The sequence below is a fragment of the Peromyscus californicus genome, unplaced genomic scaffold (assembly GCF_007827085.1).
Source record: "Peromyscus californicus insignis strain IS unplaced genomic scaffold, ASM782708v3 Scaffold_19__1_contigs__length_69161282, whole genome shotgun sequence".
Taxonomy (NCBI): domain Eukaryota; kingdom Metazoa; phylum Chordata; class Mammalia; order Rodentia; family Cricetidae; genus Peromyscus; species Peromyscus californicus.
The window spans coordinates 40,401,154-40,419,942 of record NW_026294491.1 but is presented as its reverse complement, the minus strand read 5'-3'; the positions used below and the strand labels follow the sequence as shown (position 1 = coordinate 40,419,942).

Below are 18,789 nucleotides of genomic sequence, written 5' to 3'. Positions count from 1 at the left end.
TAGATACATGTTCTGTTTTCTCTCTGTCAGCACGTACTCCGTGTCCTCACTAACCTCGTTAGTATACACAGATATTGAGTTTTCAATTCACAGATGCATGTCGTTTTAAAAGCTTTATCACATCCTGTGCTGTTGACTAGATCACTGACATAGGTCACTTGTGCATTTGAGCTGCCTAACATTCACAAGCTGCCCTGGTAAGTAGAGGACTTTTTTATGATCAAGTTCATTATTATAAAACAAAACCACCTAAGTGGTAGGAACCGGCCTTGGGTTCCAGACTGACCTGAGCTTTCTGCATTTTCCTTCCAGCTGGATAAAGTGATCGCGGGCACCATCGTTCAGTCAACTGGAGAGGTCTTTTCCGTCTTCCAGGCGGTTTTAAGAGGCCTTCTTGACTATGAGACAGGAATCAGGTTGCTTGAGGCACAGCTAGTGATTTCTGGTTTGATTTCACCAGAATCAAGAAAGTGTTTTGACCTCCAAGATGCTGAAAGCCATGGCCTCATTGATGAACAAATTCTGTGCCAACTGAAAGAGCTAAATGAAGTAAAGCAGATCATTTCCACTACGTCACCAACTACGATTCCTGTGCTGGATTGTCTGGCTCAAGGCATGATATCAGAATCCATGGCCATCCGCGTTCTTGAGATACTGCTTTCTGCAGGTGCTCTGGTGGCTCCAGCCACAGGCGAACACCTGACGCTACAAAAGGCTTTCCAGCAGAATTTGATTTCCTCAGCATTGTTTTCTAAAGTCCTTGAAAGGCAAAACACTTGCAAAGATCTTATTGACCCATGCACTTCCGAGAAGGTATCTTTAACTGACATGGTCCAAAGAAGCATTTTGCAGGAAAATACCGGGATTTGGCTTTTACCCGTGAGACCACAGGAAGCGGGCAGAATAACACTGAAATGCGGAAGAAGCATCAGCGTCCTAAGAGCCGCTCATGAAGGGCTCATAGACCGTGAAACCATGTTTAGGTTGTTAGGTGCACAGCTTCTGTCTGGTGGTCTGATCGATTGCAACTCTGGTCAAAGAATGACTGTGGAAGAAGCCATGGCAGAAGGAATGATTGACAGGGACACTGCAAGCAGTATCCTCACCTATCAGCTTCAGACCGGTGGGATCCTGCACTCTAACCCTGCTAAGCGCTTAACGGTAGACGAAGCAGTGCAGTGTGACTTGATAACTTCCAGCAGTGCGCTTCTGGTTCTGGAGGCTCAGCGGGGCTATGTTGGACTCATTTGGCCCCACTCCGGTGAAATATTTCCCACATCTTCTTCCTTACAGCAAGAGTTGATTACAAATGAATTAGCCTACAAAATTCTGAATGGGAGACAGAAAATCGCTGCTCTCTATATCCCAGAAAGTTCTCAGGTCATTGATTTGGATGTTGCTAAGCAGCTGGGAATTATAGATAATAACACAGCATCCATTTTAAAAAATATAACCCTGCCAGACAAAATGCCAGATTTGGGAGATTTAGAAGCTTGTAAAAATGCCAAAAGATGGCTCTCTTTTTGTAAATTCCAACCATCTACAGTTCATGACTACAGGCAAGAGGAGGATGGCTCTGATGGTGAAGAGTCAGTGGCAACCCAGAGCTCAGAACAAACTAAAAAGTTATTCCTCTCTTACTTAATGGTGAACAGCTACATGGATGCAAACACGGGCCAGAGGCTTTTGCTCTATGATGGAGACTTGGACGAGGCTGTGAACATGCTGCTGGAAAGCTGCGGTGCAGAACTTGGAGCCGACACAGCCGTAAGAGAAAGTCTCTCTGTCCTAAGCATCCCTGGTGCCTTTCCTCATTGTGCCTCAAGGAAAGAAAAGGATGAGTGTTCGACGTCAGCAGCTGGTTCTGCTAAATGTCCTTACAGACAACCGACACATAAAGAGGCTCTTGAAAACAGAGTGTGTGCCATAAATAAAGAGTTCTGTAGATCGGGAAACAATGACAACAGTAGTGAATTGTATTGGGCAGAAAACCTAACCAATACAACAGCAATTGTTCATAAAGCCAGCAGTCCATCTAGCGTGTGTGTCCCCAAACCTACATCACATTCAACACAGCCTGAATATGCAGGGGGGAGCATGCTCAGACATGACTCTGATGACATACTGAAAGACAGTAAGGATCAAAGTGAGCTTGAAACAAAGGCACATCCAGATGAATGTAATCATTCTAAAAGCCCTCAAGATTTTTTGACATCAGAAACTGGTAGACTTGGTCATCGGAATGAGAGAGAGAATGAAGATAGTATGCAGAAGGACCCGTCTGTCTTTGACTACTCCCCCCAGCTGAGTGCCCTGTTAAGTCATGATGAGTTGAGGCATAGTCAGAGCAGTTTGAGTAACACACAAACCCCACAGAACACGGGATATATTTGTGAAGCTTCTCCATTGTCATTCAGTGACCAAAGTGTGTCAACTGATAGAAGTACAAGAGGAAAATTCCAAGACCAGTTTCTGGGAATTGCAGCTATTAACATCAGCTTCCAGGGGGAGCACTGTGGACAGATATCTTTAGATCCTGGGTGTAGTGATCCTCAAGTACAATATCACAGTGATGAATACATGTCAGATGTTTCAGGTGAAAGTGAAAATACTCAACAAACAGATGAAAATGAGAAAAGTGGGTCTGAGGTGGACAAATACTCCTGTACCATGATCCCTGGGGATGGTTCACACAATACCGACACCTCTGTCTGTGGCACATTGTCACATAAAGGAGCCATTGATGCTGGTGACTATGAGACATCACTGTTGGCTGATCAGCAGAGTGACTCAGGGACAGACACTGAGAGTGACGATTATTTTTATGATACCCCCTTGTTTGAAGATGATGACCACGATTCTCTAGTTCTTCAAGGTGATGATTGTGATGGTTTGCAGCCTGAGGACTATGACATGTTGCAGGAGGAAAACGATGGAACCCCTCCTCCTGTTGATACTCTGTATGATGTTTCAGAAGAGAAGAAAAGTCCTTTGTTTCCCCAAGGAGGAATCGTTGATAGCATAAGTGTGAAGAACAAAGCGCACTGTTCTCAGGAATTTCTTGTAGGTACCGAGAACGCTGAATTACATTTAGTTGACCAGAAACAGTTAAATTCAGTGGCCTCAGACAAGGTGAATGAACAATTAATAGAACCTACATCCAAAAGAGAAAGCCCGGGTGACCTTGACCGTAGTGATTCTGACTCATTGACTGATGGTGAAATCACAGGAAGGAAGGAGAGCTCAGGAGCTTCTGTAACACCTGATGATGGTTGGAGAGGGAGAAGAGAGGAGTGTGGCACAAGCCAAGAAAGCCAGTCTGATGCTGATCGGGTAGGTTCCATGCTAAGTAGAGAAAGTTCCAGGCATTCTGTATGTGACGGGAGTGACCCGGATGATGATGATGATGACGATGACACTCCCAGTGGGGACTACAGCAGTGCAGACAGTGGTGACGGAGGAGGAGGGGGACAAGGAGTGGAGGATGAGAGTGGAAAGCCCATGTACCAAGTTGGAGATACCCGGTTGTGTGCCACCACTGGAAAGGAACATGGGGGTGAAAACCGAAGTATCAGTCCCATGCTTCTCCTGGATGAAATGCACCATGACAGTCCTTTAGGAAAGCAGCCCTGTGCAAGGGCGTTGCAGCCAGAATCAACCGGTAAGCAAAGTCAAGGCACTGAAAGAAGCAGCCGTCCAGAACTTACGACGGAAGCTGAGGAGGAGAACAAAGTCAGCCCGGCTGGTCACATGGCAACTCAAGATGTGTCGCTGCCTGATGCTAAAGACCACGCCTCGGAAAAAGTCTTTGGCTTTGAAAGTATTTTATCTAAGGATACCGGTTTGATTTCTGAATTAGAAAGGGATGTAATGAGCACAAAAGTCAAGTTGGTTCAAGGGCCGGAATCTACAAATATTCTGAAGGCTGAAGACGAGTATCTTGAGAATGTATCACCCCAAATCAGTCCAACTTTGGAGGAAATCATTTGTTCTGAAACCGAGTTAATAGGAGGACCTTCTGGGGAAAGCCAGTTGTCATCCACCGTAAGTGACAAGGATCAGCAGGAAAGTGGAAGAGGTCTGGTTAAAGGTAGAGATGGCAAAAGCGACCAGCTGGTGGATGAGACATCCATTCGGGAAATGGGCTCGGGTAAAGAGGAAGGGTCGATAGAAGGCTCAGAAGAAGAAGAAAGGTATCTCAGCCCCTTTCCAAATGAAGGTGCACCAGAGAGCCTCAGTATGGTTAAGAATCAGTCTCCCCGTCCACTGACGAACGCCGAGGAACTCTGTCACAGAGGGGGCCTGGAAGCAGCGACTGTGCCTCTTGGAGATGAACTCAAAAATGTCAGTGAAAGTCCTGTTCCATCTGAGACTCTCGCAGAAATATTTGACACCTCAGCTTCTAAAGTGACTCATGCCTACTTTACTTCAGATGTCACATCCCCTGAGGTAAAGAGCCATGTGGAAGAAGATTCCTTCACAGAAGGACTGGAGACAGAGAGTGACCCGCTTACTTCCTTAGAAAACTCTGACAAACATATAAAAGTGGATATACCAGAACCAAACAAAAACACCCCAAGCTCTGTCTCAATAGATTCTCCTCCCACGAAGGATGATTTGTGGACAGTAAATAATGCAGAGGAAATGTCACTCATTCCCCAAGAAGACTGGCCTCCAGGAGCAAAAATCCAGCCAAGTGTTACTTGTATCAAAGAAAGTATCTCAGAAGGAAAAACAGGAATCCTTCAGTTCACTCCAGAAAATAGTGACACCACACTGTCACCCCCACCTCTTAAAAGTATGGAGGACTGTGGAGAAAATACCAATTCTGAGCAGTCTAAGCTCCATCTGAATGGAGTAAAAAATGCCTCCAGTAACACTGTAGATGGGGGCTGTTCACCGTTAGAAATCAACAGGGAGAAAGAAAGCATTGAGAAACAGCCACCCAGAGAACTAGCCTTATCTCCAAGACTCCAAGAGAGAGAGGTTCATGTTTCCGAGCTGTCTCTGGCATTTGGGGATGGCGGGGAGGCCATCTTGAAAAGCATGTTAGAAGGTCATACAAATCTCCAAGAAGGGGGAGACCCTTCAGCTTGCGCAGGCACCAAAATTTCAATTCAGAGCTTCATTAAAACAGTTGTCTTGCCTCAGCTGCCGGATGAAGTATCTAGTGTACCCAGTCCTGGCATTTCCCCCACGAATAACTCATCAGAACCGAAGGCAGAGAGTGGAGGGAATCCTCTCTGCATTGCGAGTCTTCAGTTGGACCTTCTTGATATACTGAAGCAAAAACAACAGACCCAAGAAACCTCAGGCACATCTGAGTTGATGAAAGTGTTAACTCACATGGAGTGGGATCCAGAGAAAAGAGGCATTGCATCTGAATTATTTCCACCACAACTTAAAAATGCTTTGTACAAGCTGCTTTTGGATGGCTATTCCGCTGAAAGAGAACAGGCTGAAGGCTCGAATCAGAAACCACATGCTGCTTCTGAGGTGGTGGAAGAAAAGTCATACATCTGTGGTGGTCTTGAAAGCAAAGAAGGAAATCGCCATTCTCTGAACCCACAAACTGTAGGAGAAACAGGGGCAGAGCACTCTACTGTGCACACAGCAGCATTGGCAGGAGATGAGAAGCTTGAAGAGCTGTGCAGTGAGCCTCCAGGTCATTCAGAACGTGTTTCTGGATCAAAAGAAATGGCCTCTGGTGACTGCTCAATGGAAAAAGTGAGTTGACATATTCATTTTTTCCCATGACAATTCCAGCAGCAAATACGTGGGAATAATCCATACATTTTGTTTCCTTTAATATTTTTTCATAAAGGCTATTAATTACTGTATCCAAATTTGTTTTTAGTGTTCCAGTGAGTTGCAACAGTGTTTACAGCATACTGAGAAAATGCATGAGTATTTGGCTTTGCTTCGAGACATGAAACCCCCGTTAGACAGTCAGCCGTCTGAGGATAACATTCTAGAAGCCTTGAAGAATCAGCTTAAGCAGTTAGAGGTAAGTTTTATCTACTGACGTGCCTATCAGCTTTCCATCAGTAATCAAGTTAAGCAAAGGGTTTATATGGGGTCATAGTTTTAGAGGCTCTAACCTATGACCCCTTGGTCCTGTTACTTTTAGTTTTGTGGCAAGGCAGTTCATCACCTCATACTGAAAGGCAGAAGAGAGAAGGTCCATAGTGCCCCTGTCCCCTTTGAGAGTCCCCCAAGCCCTGAGATCTGAAGTTCCCCCATTAAGTCCACTTCTTAAAGTTTCTAATCCTCCCCTATAGCACCAACCCAAGGTCCAGAGCACCAGCCTTGGGAGACATTCAGACCCCAGCTGCCGTATCGGGTGGTTCATGGATGGTACCATTTCATGCACAATTTGCAAAATGTGGGATGCTTTGCCCTTATGTTTTGGGCTTGGGTTTGTGCTTTTTGCCGAGCAGTGAATAGATGTGGGATATGTTTCTTTGCAGACATTTGAGTTGGGATTTGCTCCACTTGCTGTGTTTTTGAGAAAAGATCTAAAGTTGGCAGAAGAGTTCTTAAAGTCTTTCCCTAGTGCCCTTCCCAGAAGACATCGAGAAGAGCTGAGCAAAAGCCACGAAGGTTTACAGAGTGCCTTCTCATCCCTCAGCAGTGCATCCTCAGAAAGAAAGAAACGGCTTATGCTTGCAATCGACTCTGAAATGGTAGGCTTTTATGAAAGGGTGAATTTTGAATAAAATGTGATTAATTATTTAAAATTTTGAGGGTTTTTTTTTTAAGTATTATAGTTTTACAGTTCTCAACTCTTCAAACAGAATCATTGTAGGACTTTGAAATTTGGGGACAAGCAGAAATGAACATGTAATTTTGTTTTCTAGTCTAAACTCACAGTTTGTCATGAAGACTTCCTACATAAACTTACGTCATATTCAGATTGGGTATCAGAGAAAAGCAAATCTGTGAAGGATATTCAAACTGTGAACACCCAAGATACTGAACTTGTAAAAGAAAGTGTGAAGTTTCTTAAGGCAAGTATCAAAGTCCGTATGACAAAGTATAAGACCTGTAGATTTAGGGTAAGACGTGTTCAGGACAAATACAACCTTCCTGAGACTATTAGGGACTTCAAGCCTGTCTTTGGCCTGAAGAGATATCTTTCATAGTTGCCCTAACTCTGGAAGCTATCCCATACACCGTACCAAATTCTCACTACCACTGACAAAGTGACATTTGTGTGTATGTCTTTTTTATAAATGAATGGTGTAAGCACAAGATAGCTATAAATTAGTCAAAAGTATGGGAGCACAAGTCATACTTGGATAATTAATTTTGGTGTGAAATTTTTTTTTACATGCTCTTAACTTGAACAATCCCATGAACACAGTTAGGTTCCTTGTCTCAGAATCAGAAAACTAAAATTATAGTGTGTCGAATTCACATTTTGTGTTGTTTGTGGTCTTGTTATGTGTGATCACAGTTGAAAGGCTAATGGAAACGTGAGCAGTTACTTTGTGATGTTAATGTGCCTTTCACTAGGATGAATGAACCTGTGTGGGATCTTCATTTTTTGTTTGTTTGTTTGTTTGCTTGTCAGTTACATTTTAAATAGGCTATACCAAAGACAGACTGTTCTTGGGGTTACTTCTCTGTATATGTTAACTACTATCATATTTAAATGCTTTATTATTGGGATGGAGCAGTGGCTTAGTGTGTAAATGGCTTGCCACACTTTTTGCACGAGCATGAGGATCTGAATTTAAATCCTAGATTCCGTGTTAAGTTGGGGGGTAACACACATCTGTATCACTAGTGCTTTGACACCGCAACTTGTACTGCTTTCTTCACAGGAAGTGCTAAGAGACCTTACGCACACCAAAGTGCAGCTTGAAACGGCGGCCTTTGACATACAGTCCTTCATCTCCGACCATGCTCAAGATCTGTCTCCCAACCAAAGCAGACAACTCCTGAGACTCCTAAATACAACCCAGAAGTGTTTTCTTGATGTGCAGGATCTGGTAACCACGGAGGCGGACCGGTTAGAGACTCACTTACACCTAGAGCAGGAGCTCGGTCATCAGAAGGTCTGCCTGTCTTGTGGAGCTGGGCTCACTGTTTGGCTTGTTCGGTGTGAAACCAGAAATAGTGACCTGCTAGGGAGGGGTTCTGGGCAGGCCTGAGTGGGTGTGGAGTCTAACTTCTGCAGTGGGTCTAAGGAAGTGTTCTGGGCGGGCCTGAGTGGGTGTGGAGTGTACCTTCTGCAGTGGGTCTAAGGAAGTGTTCTGGGCAGGCCTGAGTGGGTGTGGAGTGTACCTTCTGCAGTGGGGAGTGTACCTTCTGCAGTGGGTCTAGGGAGGTGTTCTGGGCGGGCCTGAGTGGGTGTGGAGTGTACCTTCTGCAGTGGGTCTAGGGAGGTGTTCTGGGCGGGCCTGAGTGGGTGTGGAGTGTACCTTCTGCAGTGGGTCTAGGGAGGTGTTCTGGGCGGGCCTGAGTGGGTGTGGAGTGTACCTTCTGCAGTGGGTCTAGGGAGGTGTTCTGGGCGGGCCTGAGTGGGTGTGGAGTCTAACTTCTGCAGTGGTCTAGGGAGGTGTTCTGGGCGGGCCTGAGTGGGTGCAGATCAGATTTCTTGCAATGGATCACAGCATGGTTTTCATGTTGATGCTGTCATGCCATTGATCTTTTTCATCGTTCTCTAGCAGTGTTTTGTTAGGTGAGAGTCTGAACTCTCTCCCCGAAAATGGGAACTAGAACGCATTCAGAAATGTGCAGGAGTAACTGATGATGGTTTAGCTCTGGAGTTCAGAGCACTATTTCCCCTGGAAGAAGGAGGGGGGCACAGAGTTGGAGCTTGTGCTTTGGAGTACTCGTCTAGAGCTGAATTGCCTCAATTTGAGTCCTAAATACTCTACTTTATCTGCTTTGTGTGACTCAGAGAAGTGACTTACCCTCACTTTGCTCGTTGGTAAATTAGAAATAGTAGTGTTTATCTGGTAATATTATGAGCACTGATAAAATGACTCATATGAAGCAGCCCTGTGCTGACCCGTGCTGAGCTTTCAGTAAACACGAGCTGTGTTTACCGTCGCTGTGAGCTAGATAAGTGTGTCCGGGGAAGAGGAAAATAAAAGTACCAGTTTTGACTTACTAATCGTTCAGATTTCATGGATTCAGTACGTGCAGTGGCTGTCATGAGCAAAGAGCATAAGGACAGAGTCAAAGTAATGCATGTGACGTTTCTGTTTTTCTTGAAGCATCCAGGCATTGTGTGTAGCATGATAACCTGTATATACATATCCATATGTTTACTGACCAATCACAACTAACTTCTCTTTTGGTGTCCTTTTGCAGAATTAATTCTGTGTGTCGCAGGGTTCAAGAGCTTAAGAACATGGGATGTTTCTTCCTGTCGATCAGAAGTTCCATCTCTTACACATATGCATGGCCAGTATTCTGTTGAGCAGCCTCACCCAAACAGGCTCTTTCCGTGTGTATGGGACATGCTCATACTGTACACTCTGTCTGTCCTTGCTCAGTTGGCACTCCAATGCTATCGTGTTTACAGCATACTTAAAAAGCTTACTGGAGGGTGTTTGGAAAGTGATTTCTGATAAGAGGCTTGGTCAGAAGCAAGTTGAAGGTCACCCCTTGAAGGTGTTTTGGGTTTTCTCCATCTTAGGTTGTGGCAGAGCGTCAGCACGAGTACAAAGAGAAACTCCAAGGACTGTGTGATCTCCTCACCCAAACCGAAAACCGCCTAATCAGTCAGCAAGAAGCCTTTGTGATTGGAGATGGCACAGTGGAGTTAAAGAAGTACCAGACCAAGCAAGAGGTAGACCTGTGGGAGCAGCATCTGTGTGTCCCTATTAGGTTTGGTTACAGTGTCTGGAAGGCCCCTGGGCTTGCTGAAAACAGATCAGGTGTATCAGAAGCAAGGCATTCCCAGAGGCCCTGAGAAAGAGCTTTAAACTTCGTACTGAAAGCTAGACTCACACTTAAATCAGGCCACCTCATTGTCCAGACTTCTTCGGTGACATACTTCATCAGGGGAGTAAATGATACTTGACAATGTGAACCCTTTATGTCCGGCTGACTCGCTTGCAAATCAGGAGAAATAGCCTTTAGTCTGAGTTCTTTCTCTCTCAGTACTCAGTACTTTCTCTTCCTTTTCCTCTGGTCTTTTCCTGTAATTCATTCTTTTTTTTCTTAGAAGGGAAAGGGATAAAATAACAAAAATGCCAGATAAGAAAAAACTGTATTTTGATGTCGGGAGAGAAAGAGCCTCATTATGTGTAGCTTTGGACTCAAATTCAGTGTTAGTCATGCCTCTGTGTCTCAGTTTCCTTCAGTAAGAACTGAGTGTACTTCTCTTGCCACATTCTTAATAAAGCCGAGTAACTGAGTCAAGTCACTACCACAGTTAATGTTATACACAGGCTATCATGCAAGTCATACACTCAAAACCTGGAGGAGCCTCAAGGCAGAGTATGAACAGAGGTGTTTTTAAGACGCACTGGTATATTATAAAGAATGAAAATGCATAAAAACAGGATTCCCTTGTTTTTAAGAGGAAAGATCACGGAGGGAAATTTCCACTTCCCAGACAAAGGAAAGCTCTAACTCCTGAGGGGAGAGCTCCCTCAAGTGCCCTAATGGCCGGAGCTAAGATGCAAACATTACTTCATGCCAAGTGGTGGTGGTGCACACCTCTAATCCCAGCACTCAGGAGGCAGAGGCAGGTGGATCTCTGAGTTTGAGGCCAGCCTGGTCTACAGAGTGAGTTCCAGGTCAGCCAGGGTTACACAGAGAAAACCTGCCTTAAAAAAAATTAAAAAAACAAACCACAACCCACTACATTATATATAACCTGGTGTTAGAAAAAGAAAGTGTCTCAGTTTACTGATGGAACTATTTTCTTTTCTTTCCTGAGTGAATAGGTATGTATTAAAATCAGTGTTCAGTTGGGTGTGAGGATAGTGTATGACTGTAAGCATGACACTTGGGAGGCTGAGGAAGAGCATCATCACGTTCTTGGCTTGCCTGGGCCGCATAGTGAGACCCAATCTCAAAAAGCATGTACTGGTGTTTAGAAATAGATGAAATATCATCCCAATTTTATGTTGTAAATGTGCTTATATAAAGCTCATACAAATTTGTACGGCCCGTGTGCTCAGTGCCTCAATATTTTCAATGTTTCACAAATATTCTTCTCTTAAGCATAGATTCTTTTTTTTTGTTGTTGTTGTTTTTGTTTTTTTGTTTTTTTCGAGACAGGGTTTCTCTGTGTAGCTTTGCGCCTTTCCTGGAACTCGCTTTGGAGACCAGGCTGACCTTGAACTCACAGAAATCCGCCTGCCTCTGCCTCCCGAGTACTGGGATTAAAGGCGTGCGCCACCACCGCACGGCATACATTCTTAATATTGAGATTCCAAATTATATGGAAATTAAAGTGTAGTCAAACCAACCTCACACTCCCATACTCTGTATGCTTTTTCAGCTGTGTTTGCTAGTCTCCACCTACAGTAACTCTCTTAGAATTACAGTTCTGCAAGAATTGAAATGGTCTAATAGCATCCTTTCTCCTCGTGTGTGTTTTAAGGAATTGCAGAGAGAGATGCGAGGAAGTACGCAGGCACTGGCAGACATAGTGAGAAACACGGAAATCTTCTTAAAAGAGAGCGGCGACGAGCTGTCCCGAGAAGATAAAGCTTTGATCGAGCAGAAGCTGAGCGAGGCCAAGGTGAAGTGCGAGCAGCTGAATCTAAAGGCGGAACAGTCGAAAAAGGAGCTGGATAAAGCGGTGACGTCCGCCATCAAGGAGGAGGCTGAAAAGGTGCCTGTCCAAGTGCATGCATGGTCCACGGTGGCTTTGCCAGAGATGGCTAACACAACGTGGTAGCCGCTCCCTTTTGTTAAGCGTATCAGGTGGTAGTGAGCCGTGATTAGCTCTGAGAACGAAAATGCTGAGACTGTGGGCACGTCGTTGCCAAATACAAACAAAGATTGGCAGAATTGACTTTGCTTAATCTTCCCTTAAGTAGAAGCAGACGGAGAGACTTTGGATATGAGAAGTGCTGTCAGTTATAGTTAAAAATTCAAAATAATATGTTTGAAGGCAGTGTAGACCCAGAGTAACTAACTGCTTGTTGCTTTAGGGTTTAGTTCCCATATGTTTCTACTATGTGTTAGTTTTTATAATTCAGGATTACCTAAGTATTTTTCAAATGTGTTAAGCCTAGGCTGTGTCTATAATATTTACGAACCTTCCGTACCCAGGTTGCAGCTGTGAGGCAGCTGGAAGAGAGCAAAACCAAAATAGAAAACCTTATGGACTGGTTGTCGAACGTGGAGAAGGACTCAGAGGGGGCAGGCATGAAGCACACGCGGATGATGGAGCAGAACGGAACCCATTCTCTTGACGGTGACGGCAAGTCAGCAGCTGGTGAGGAGGACAAAGTCAATGGTAACCTGCTGGAGACAGACACTGAGGAGCTCGGCGGGACCACGGAGGAGAATCTGAACCAGCAGTACCAGAGAGTCAAGGTGTGCGGTTTGGACAGTGATACTGTCAGGTTCTGTGTGTAGATCAGTAGTCAGCTTTATACAACCACAGAGAGGAAAGACTTTCCCTACCGCAGGCTCATTGTGTGTCAAATATAAATCACTGTGGAAGTTCTTAGGAGTAAATCACAGCTTCTGTGCATAGGTGAAGCCTGTTTAAGAAATGAGAGAGGGCTGGAGAGTTGGCTCGGTGGCTAAGAAAGCTTGCTACTCTTGCCGGGAGTTCAAGTTCAGTTCCCGGCACCCACATCAGGCAACTAACAACCGCCTGTATCTCCAGCTGTCCTGCAAGGTCAACCGTATCAGACATATATGCATAAACTTAAAAAAATGAATCTGGCAGTGGACCTCTCCAGAGCAGTGACTGGCCAGCACTCCTGCCTCTTCCTGAGGCACTTCATTTAGTCTTCTTGGCTACTCTTTGAAGTTTTAAATGTCCATTTTATAAGACAGTGGCAACTTACATACCTAAAGCAGCTGGCCCCTGTTGTATATGTGGGAGAGCTCGAGATTGGCTTTAACCTCAGCCACGGTTTCGGTCAAAGGGCGAATCTCTGTACTGCATGCTCGCAGACTGGCTTGCCGTGCAGCCTTGAACATCCATTCTAAGCTGAGCCTCTGAGGCAGTGCGGGCCGTTGTGGAGAATGAAAGCCCGGTGCATGGCGGCAGTGGCAGCCTTCATTCCTGCCACTGCAGGACCAAGGCAGTTTGGGAGTAGCCATTATTTCTTTTAACGTGTCCCAGAGTGGATGGTTTTGTCTCGGTGCCTGGAATCCCGTGCTGGGTGACCGTGTTTGAGAGGCTTTTGCAGGTCAGCTAACTCTCGTAGAGTCCAATGGGGTACTCTCGGTGAGACTTTCTAGAAGATGTAACTTACGCCCAAAGAGTGGAGTACTCACTGATGACACTCTCAAAAAGCTTGGGAATAGGACCTCACTCTTCCTGGTTTTTTTTTTTTTTTTTTAATGGAAAAAAAATGAACTCCTGAAGGAAGTTTATGAGTTATGACAAAAAAGCCATGAAAACCAGCCATTGCTTTAGACCATTGTGTGGCATTTTCCTTCTGATATTTTTTACTTCTGAGACTGAGAATCCTTAAGAGCTGATGTGTTGTCTGAGTGGGGATGTAGCCAGAAGGTCCAAGTTAGCCATGTCCGCCCTCTGCAGCGGTGCTGGGCCCAGGTCAGCCAAGCCCCTCTCCTCCCATCGGCCTGAGATTCCTTATAGACAAGGAGGGATACTGATCTGATGACGTAAGGTATTCTGTATGTGCATCCTGTCAGATGCGAAGCCCTGCGGGAGAGAAACACAGGAAGATGATTCAAATGCCAAGGACCCGGTTTGTGGAAGAAAATGGTTTGAACAAAAATATTTATCAGCGGGACATAAGATGTTGGGCACTACTGCGGATAGTCAGAATGCAAGTGTGGACAGGCCTGCACTCCGCTGACTGGTTGAGAACAGCTTGTGAGCAGGGCGTGGCCTCTCGATGATTCCAGGACCTCATCACTTTACTGCCGTTATTCTTTCTCATTCTGCCCCGGGTGTCAGCACTGTTCTGGGTGCTTGGGATTCCACCTGCGTGCTCGCCTACTAAAGGGAGAGGATAGCATAGCACACAGTAACTAAGTTAGGTAGTTTGGTGGAAGGTAGTAAGTGCTGAGAGAGAGAGAGATCTTAGTGAGCTGGTCAAGAGTAATTTAGTGTGATGTGGTTCTGTTTTTAGTATGTAAATCAAGTAGTTAACCATGTTGTAATCAACAAAACCATGTTGATGAGATTTATGCAGAAATATTTAAAAGGGATGGAGAAAGCTGTGTGGGTATCTGTTGAAGGAACTGCCACCGGGCAAAAACACAAGGAGAAAAAAAAATGTACCAACATACCTCCCCAGGTGGGTGGGGATAGAAGTGGGAGCAAGCAGAGACCAGGTGTAGCCGAAAGAGCCCTGAGGTGTAAACCAGATCAGGCCCATGTTCACCATGAAACTTAGAAAATTGCTCAAAAGGTTTATTAGCCTTTATTTGCCATATTTGGATAGCATATTTGAAGAAACTTCTTATAGATGGAGAGGAAGGAACTTAAGATGCTTTAAGACCAACCTGCTCCCTGGAAATTGAGGCCGCAGGTGGCTCTGTGTACCTTTGACCTCTTGGCAGCAGCGCTTCCCGGGAACTCTGTCTGCCTTGCTGCCCCGGAGTGGCCTTGAACTCCTAGCATGTGCCAGGTTCTGGAGGGATTCTCTGTATGTGAGCTGAGATGGTCCTTAAAGCAAATCTGTGACCCCCTGAGGTCACCGCCTCCGTGTTCACTGTAAGATCCAGATGTCTCCAATGCCTGCCTCCCTCACGTCTGCTCCTTTAGCTCTTGCTCTGCTTCGCTAACGTCTTTAAATTGACCGGAAAGAGGATTACATATATGGTGGCTTGAAAAGCGCATTGAGAAGCGAGTTGGGTTCTGGAAGCCTAAGGTCACCCTAAGGCCACAGTGTTCCCAGCAGCTCTAAAGTTGCCATTCACTTGTCTCCACACAGGCCCAGCACGAAAAGATCATGGCTCAGCACCAGGCGGTCATCCTAGCCACGCAGTCTGCGCAGGTACTGCTTGAGAAACAGGGCCACTACCTGTCACCCGAAGAAAGGGAGAAGCTGCAGGCGAACATGCAGGAGCTGAAAGCGCATTATGAGACTGCGCTGGCCCAGTCCGAGAAGAAGGTGAAGCTGACGCATTCCCTGCAGGAGGAGCTGGAGAAGTTTGACGCTGACTGTAGCGAGTTCGAGCATTGGCTCCAGCAGTCGGAACAAGAGCTGGAGAACCTGGAGGCGGGTGCCGACGACCTCAGTGGGCTAACGGACAAGCTGGCCAGGCAGAAGAGTTTCTCCGAAGACGTCATCTCACACAAAGGTGACTTGAGGTACATCACCATTTCCGGAAACAGGGTGTTAGAAGCCGCCAAGTCTTGCGGCAAGAGAGACGGCCACAGGGACGACAGGGACAGCGTGGACACTTCCGCAACCCACAGAGAGGTTCAGACCAAACTCGACCAGGCTACACAGCGCTTCCGGTCTCTCTACTCTAAGGTAATTTTATTTTCCTTTTGTTTTTTGAGTAGAGGTCAGTGTGTGATGTATTTTCAATCTGCCCTCTTCGCTTTTGCTTTGGGTTTAGAAGTAATATGTAATATATATATATATATATATATATATATATATATATATATATATATACACACACACACACACACACACACACACATATATATACATATATATATGTATATATATATATACACAGACATGGGGGAAAATAGTAGTTTTATTCATCTCCTTTACTTCTGGAAAATGTCTCTTAAAGATGAGCAACTTCAAGTTACTTAATTTTGAGAGAGGTTTACCAGAAGTGAGGTTTACCAGAAGTTTTTGGTCCTGCGATTACGCAGTACCAAATGTGACCACCAGAGGGAGTATATGAACTAAGCAGAAAGGGGCTCAACCTCTAGTCTTGCCAACTGAAGTTTTCTTGTAGGCTAGATAATTCCCTTCCCGTATATTACAGAACTGTTTGTCATACAGATGTATCTGATCGGTATGTGCTCATTATTAATAACTAATGTTTATTAATGATGAATGTTCTGTGTTGTTTCGTTTATTACTCTGGAAAATAAAGAGTCTTATTAAAAACGAAGACTGTAAGCCAGGAGTGGTGGCGCATGCTCCAGAAGCTAAGGAAGGAGAGTGAATTTGGGTCAGCCTGTCTCAAAATAGGGAGGAGGGGACACAAGAACCTATTTCCCTGCTTGCTACATAGGCTTCTCAGATTTAACCCACCTGTATAAATGATTTGAAAGGCACCTTTGAGGCTTGGATTTTGTTTCCTTTTAATGTAAGTTATTTGATTTCATTGTGTTAATCTTGTGCAACATGTAGAAATGATTTATAAGGCACCGTAAAACTATTTTCATTAAATTTCTCTCTCTATATTGTCTGAAAGCCCAGGAGATGGGCCCTGGTAAATATGCCTCGTCCGGTGATTCATTCTCGTTTAAGAGCAGCCACCAGTATGCTGCTTTTTAATAATTAAAAGTCTAGAAACAGCCGGGCAGTGGTGGCGCACGCCTTTAATCCCAGCACTCGGGAGGCAGAGCCAGGCAGATCTCTGTGAGTTCGAGGCCAGCCTGGGCTACCAAGTGAGTTCCAGGAAAAGGCGCAAAGCTACACAGAGAAACCCTGTCTCGAAAAACCAAAAAAAAAAAAAAAAAGTCTAGAAACATCTCCTTATTTCTGTGGTTCCCTTTTGACTTCTCCACACGAAGGAAAAAACTCAGCTTTGGTTGAAGTCTGTTCTTTCCCTGAGTCTCACGGCTCCTACATCTTGCGATTACGTGACGTGTAATAAACCAACGGGTTTCAGTCTCCTTCCCCGTCTCTTCTTTGGCTTTTTTAGTGCAACGTTCTCGGGAATAACCTGAAAGATCTGGTGGATAAATACCAACACTACGAAGACGCTTCATGTGGGCTTCTTTCTGGGCTGCAGGCCTGCGAGGCCAAAGCGAGCAAACATCTGCTGGAGCCCATTGCTGTGGACCCCAAAAACCTGCAGAGGCAGTTAGAAGAGACCAAGGTAAGGAAAGGGGGGGGGGGAGAAACAGCCCCCCAGTAGTCCCGTCGAAGGCCTTCCGTTCTCTGCACCTGTGTGGTAGTTTTACTTGGGGCCCACAAAACATGTGGAAAGCATTCTGTCCACCAGGGGGGTTCCAACCAGACCCACACCGTTTGTCCACTCTTCCTGAACTGGTCTGACGTTGCTGTTACTGCCTGCATTGACTGCACCCACCTCCTGCCCCCAACAAGGCCTGGGCCTCTTATTTACTGTTATGTTTCTTAATTGTTCTCCCCTTTCCGTTAGAATTCAGCTCTGTGAAGGCGGGTGTTTGTGTCTGTGTTGTTCAGGGCTGTGTTCCCAGTGGCTAGACCAGTAGTTCTCAACCTGTGGGTCGCGACCCCTTTGGAGGTCGAACAGCCTTTTCACAGAGTCTCCTAAGACCATCTGCAGATCAGATTTTTACATTATGATTCATAGCAGTAGCAAAGTTATAGTCTTGAAGTAGTAATGAAATAATTGGGGGTCACTGCAACATGAGGCGCTGTATTAAAAGGTCACAGTATTAGGGAGGTCAAGAAGCACTGACCTAGAGGATTACCTGGCCCAGATGCACAATGAGTGTTTGTTCAAGAATGGACAGTGTAGAAGAATGTTACTGTAGTGTTCAGTGTCTCAGAGTCAGTGTTGGAGATCCTATTATGTTCCTTCACGGTGGAGAGAGATGCAAACTTCAGGTATTATTAATGCCTCATTACAGAACATCTTCCTGCCTTCTCAGAAATGCAGGTTTGACATCATCCTAAGTGTGGGATTACCAGCTCTCGGTCTGACAGCTGTCAAGTTAGTCTCTGTTCTAGCTTTTTTAATACAAAGCATATTTAAACACTTTTTGAAGGCAAGGATAGATAGTTTTTAAAATTCTTCATTCTTACTAGGTATGATAAAATAAAAATGTGAGTTTAAAAGTTTGATTGATCTAGAAATGGCTTCTTTTAGCAGGTGCGGCTACTCACTGGTGTTGCTAGGGTCAGAGCCTGAGCCCTGGCAGCCTTAAAAAGCTAGGCTTGGCTACCACCTTCAGTAGGCCAGTCATAGAACCAAGTGACGGTGAAAGCAGAGATGTGTTCAGTGTGGCTTCGTTGCGAAGGGAAACAGAGGCCCGTCTTCGGGGTCTTGACCTGAGGTTTCAAGTTTAATGGAAGGCAAGAGATACTCGCAGCTAAGCCGCCCGGTCAGGGTGTGGTCTCCCCATCGCTGGCCCATCCTTGTCTTAGCTTCAGTCTCAGGTGGTCTGACAAGCTATGGGAACTGTGTGAGATCTCGTTCTAGGAAACAAGCTCACTCTTGGGCTTGCCTCTTGACCCTAGCCTCTTCCTTCTCCCAGCATGAGATTCCTGGGGAAATTCCCATGCTTGGGGGCCCATTGTGTGAATGGTCTCAGAACTGAAAGGAGAGCCACAGACGTCTCTAGAACATCTCCATCCCTGCCAAGACAGTACAGGTGTCATTAGTTTACCACAAAGGCTCTCTCAGGGTCAGCAGCCAAGGACAGTGAGAGGGAAGAAGTCTGGAAGTGCAGAGCAGGGTAGGCACAGTCTCCCGGAGCTGGAGCATTGCTGGCCACCACTCTAGTGGGCACCAGGGCTAGGC

The 18,789-nt window shown here is 45.4% G+C and overlaps 1 protein-coding gene across 21 annotated transcripts in view; it reads left to right on the top strand.

Annotated features, from left to right (window-relative positions):
- Positions 1-18,789, top strand: part of Dst (dystonin) — a 437,229-nt gene that overhangs the window by 306,804 nt on the left and 111,636 nt on the right. For 14 of the 21 annotated variants that reach the window (XM_052745196.1, XM_052745195.1, XM_052745215.1 and 11 more), the window contains 10 exons: positions 313-5,727; positions 5,858-6,007; positions 6,471-6,686; positions 6,861-7,010; positions 7,830-8,063; positions 9,656-9,808; positions 11,576-11,809; positions 12,253-12,519; positions 15,072-15,617; positions 16,981-17,157. In XM_052745196.1, coding sequence (XP_052601156.1) covers positions 313-5,727; positions 5,858-6,007; positions 6,471-6,686; positions 6,861-7,010; positions 7,830-8,063; positions 9,656-9,808; positions 11,576-11,809; positions 12,253-12,519; positions 15,072-15,617; positions 16,981-17,157 — 7,542 coding nt within the window. The remainder of the gene's footprint in view (positions 1-312; positions 5,728-5,857; positions 6,008-6,470; positions 6,687-6,860; positions 7,011-7,829; positions 8,064-9,655; positions 9,809-11,575; positions 11,810-12,252; positions 12,520-15,071; positions 15,618-16,980; positions 17,158-18,789) is intronic. The other 7 variants (XM_052745208.1, XM_052745207.1, XM_052745206.1 and 4 more) reach the window with 1 other exon arrangement.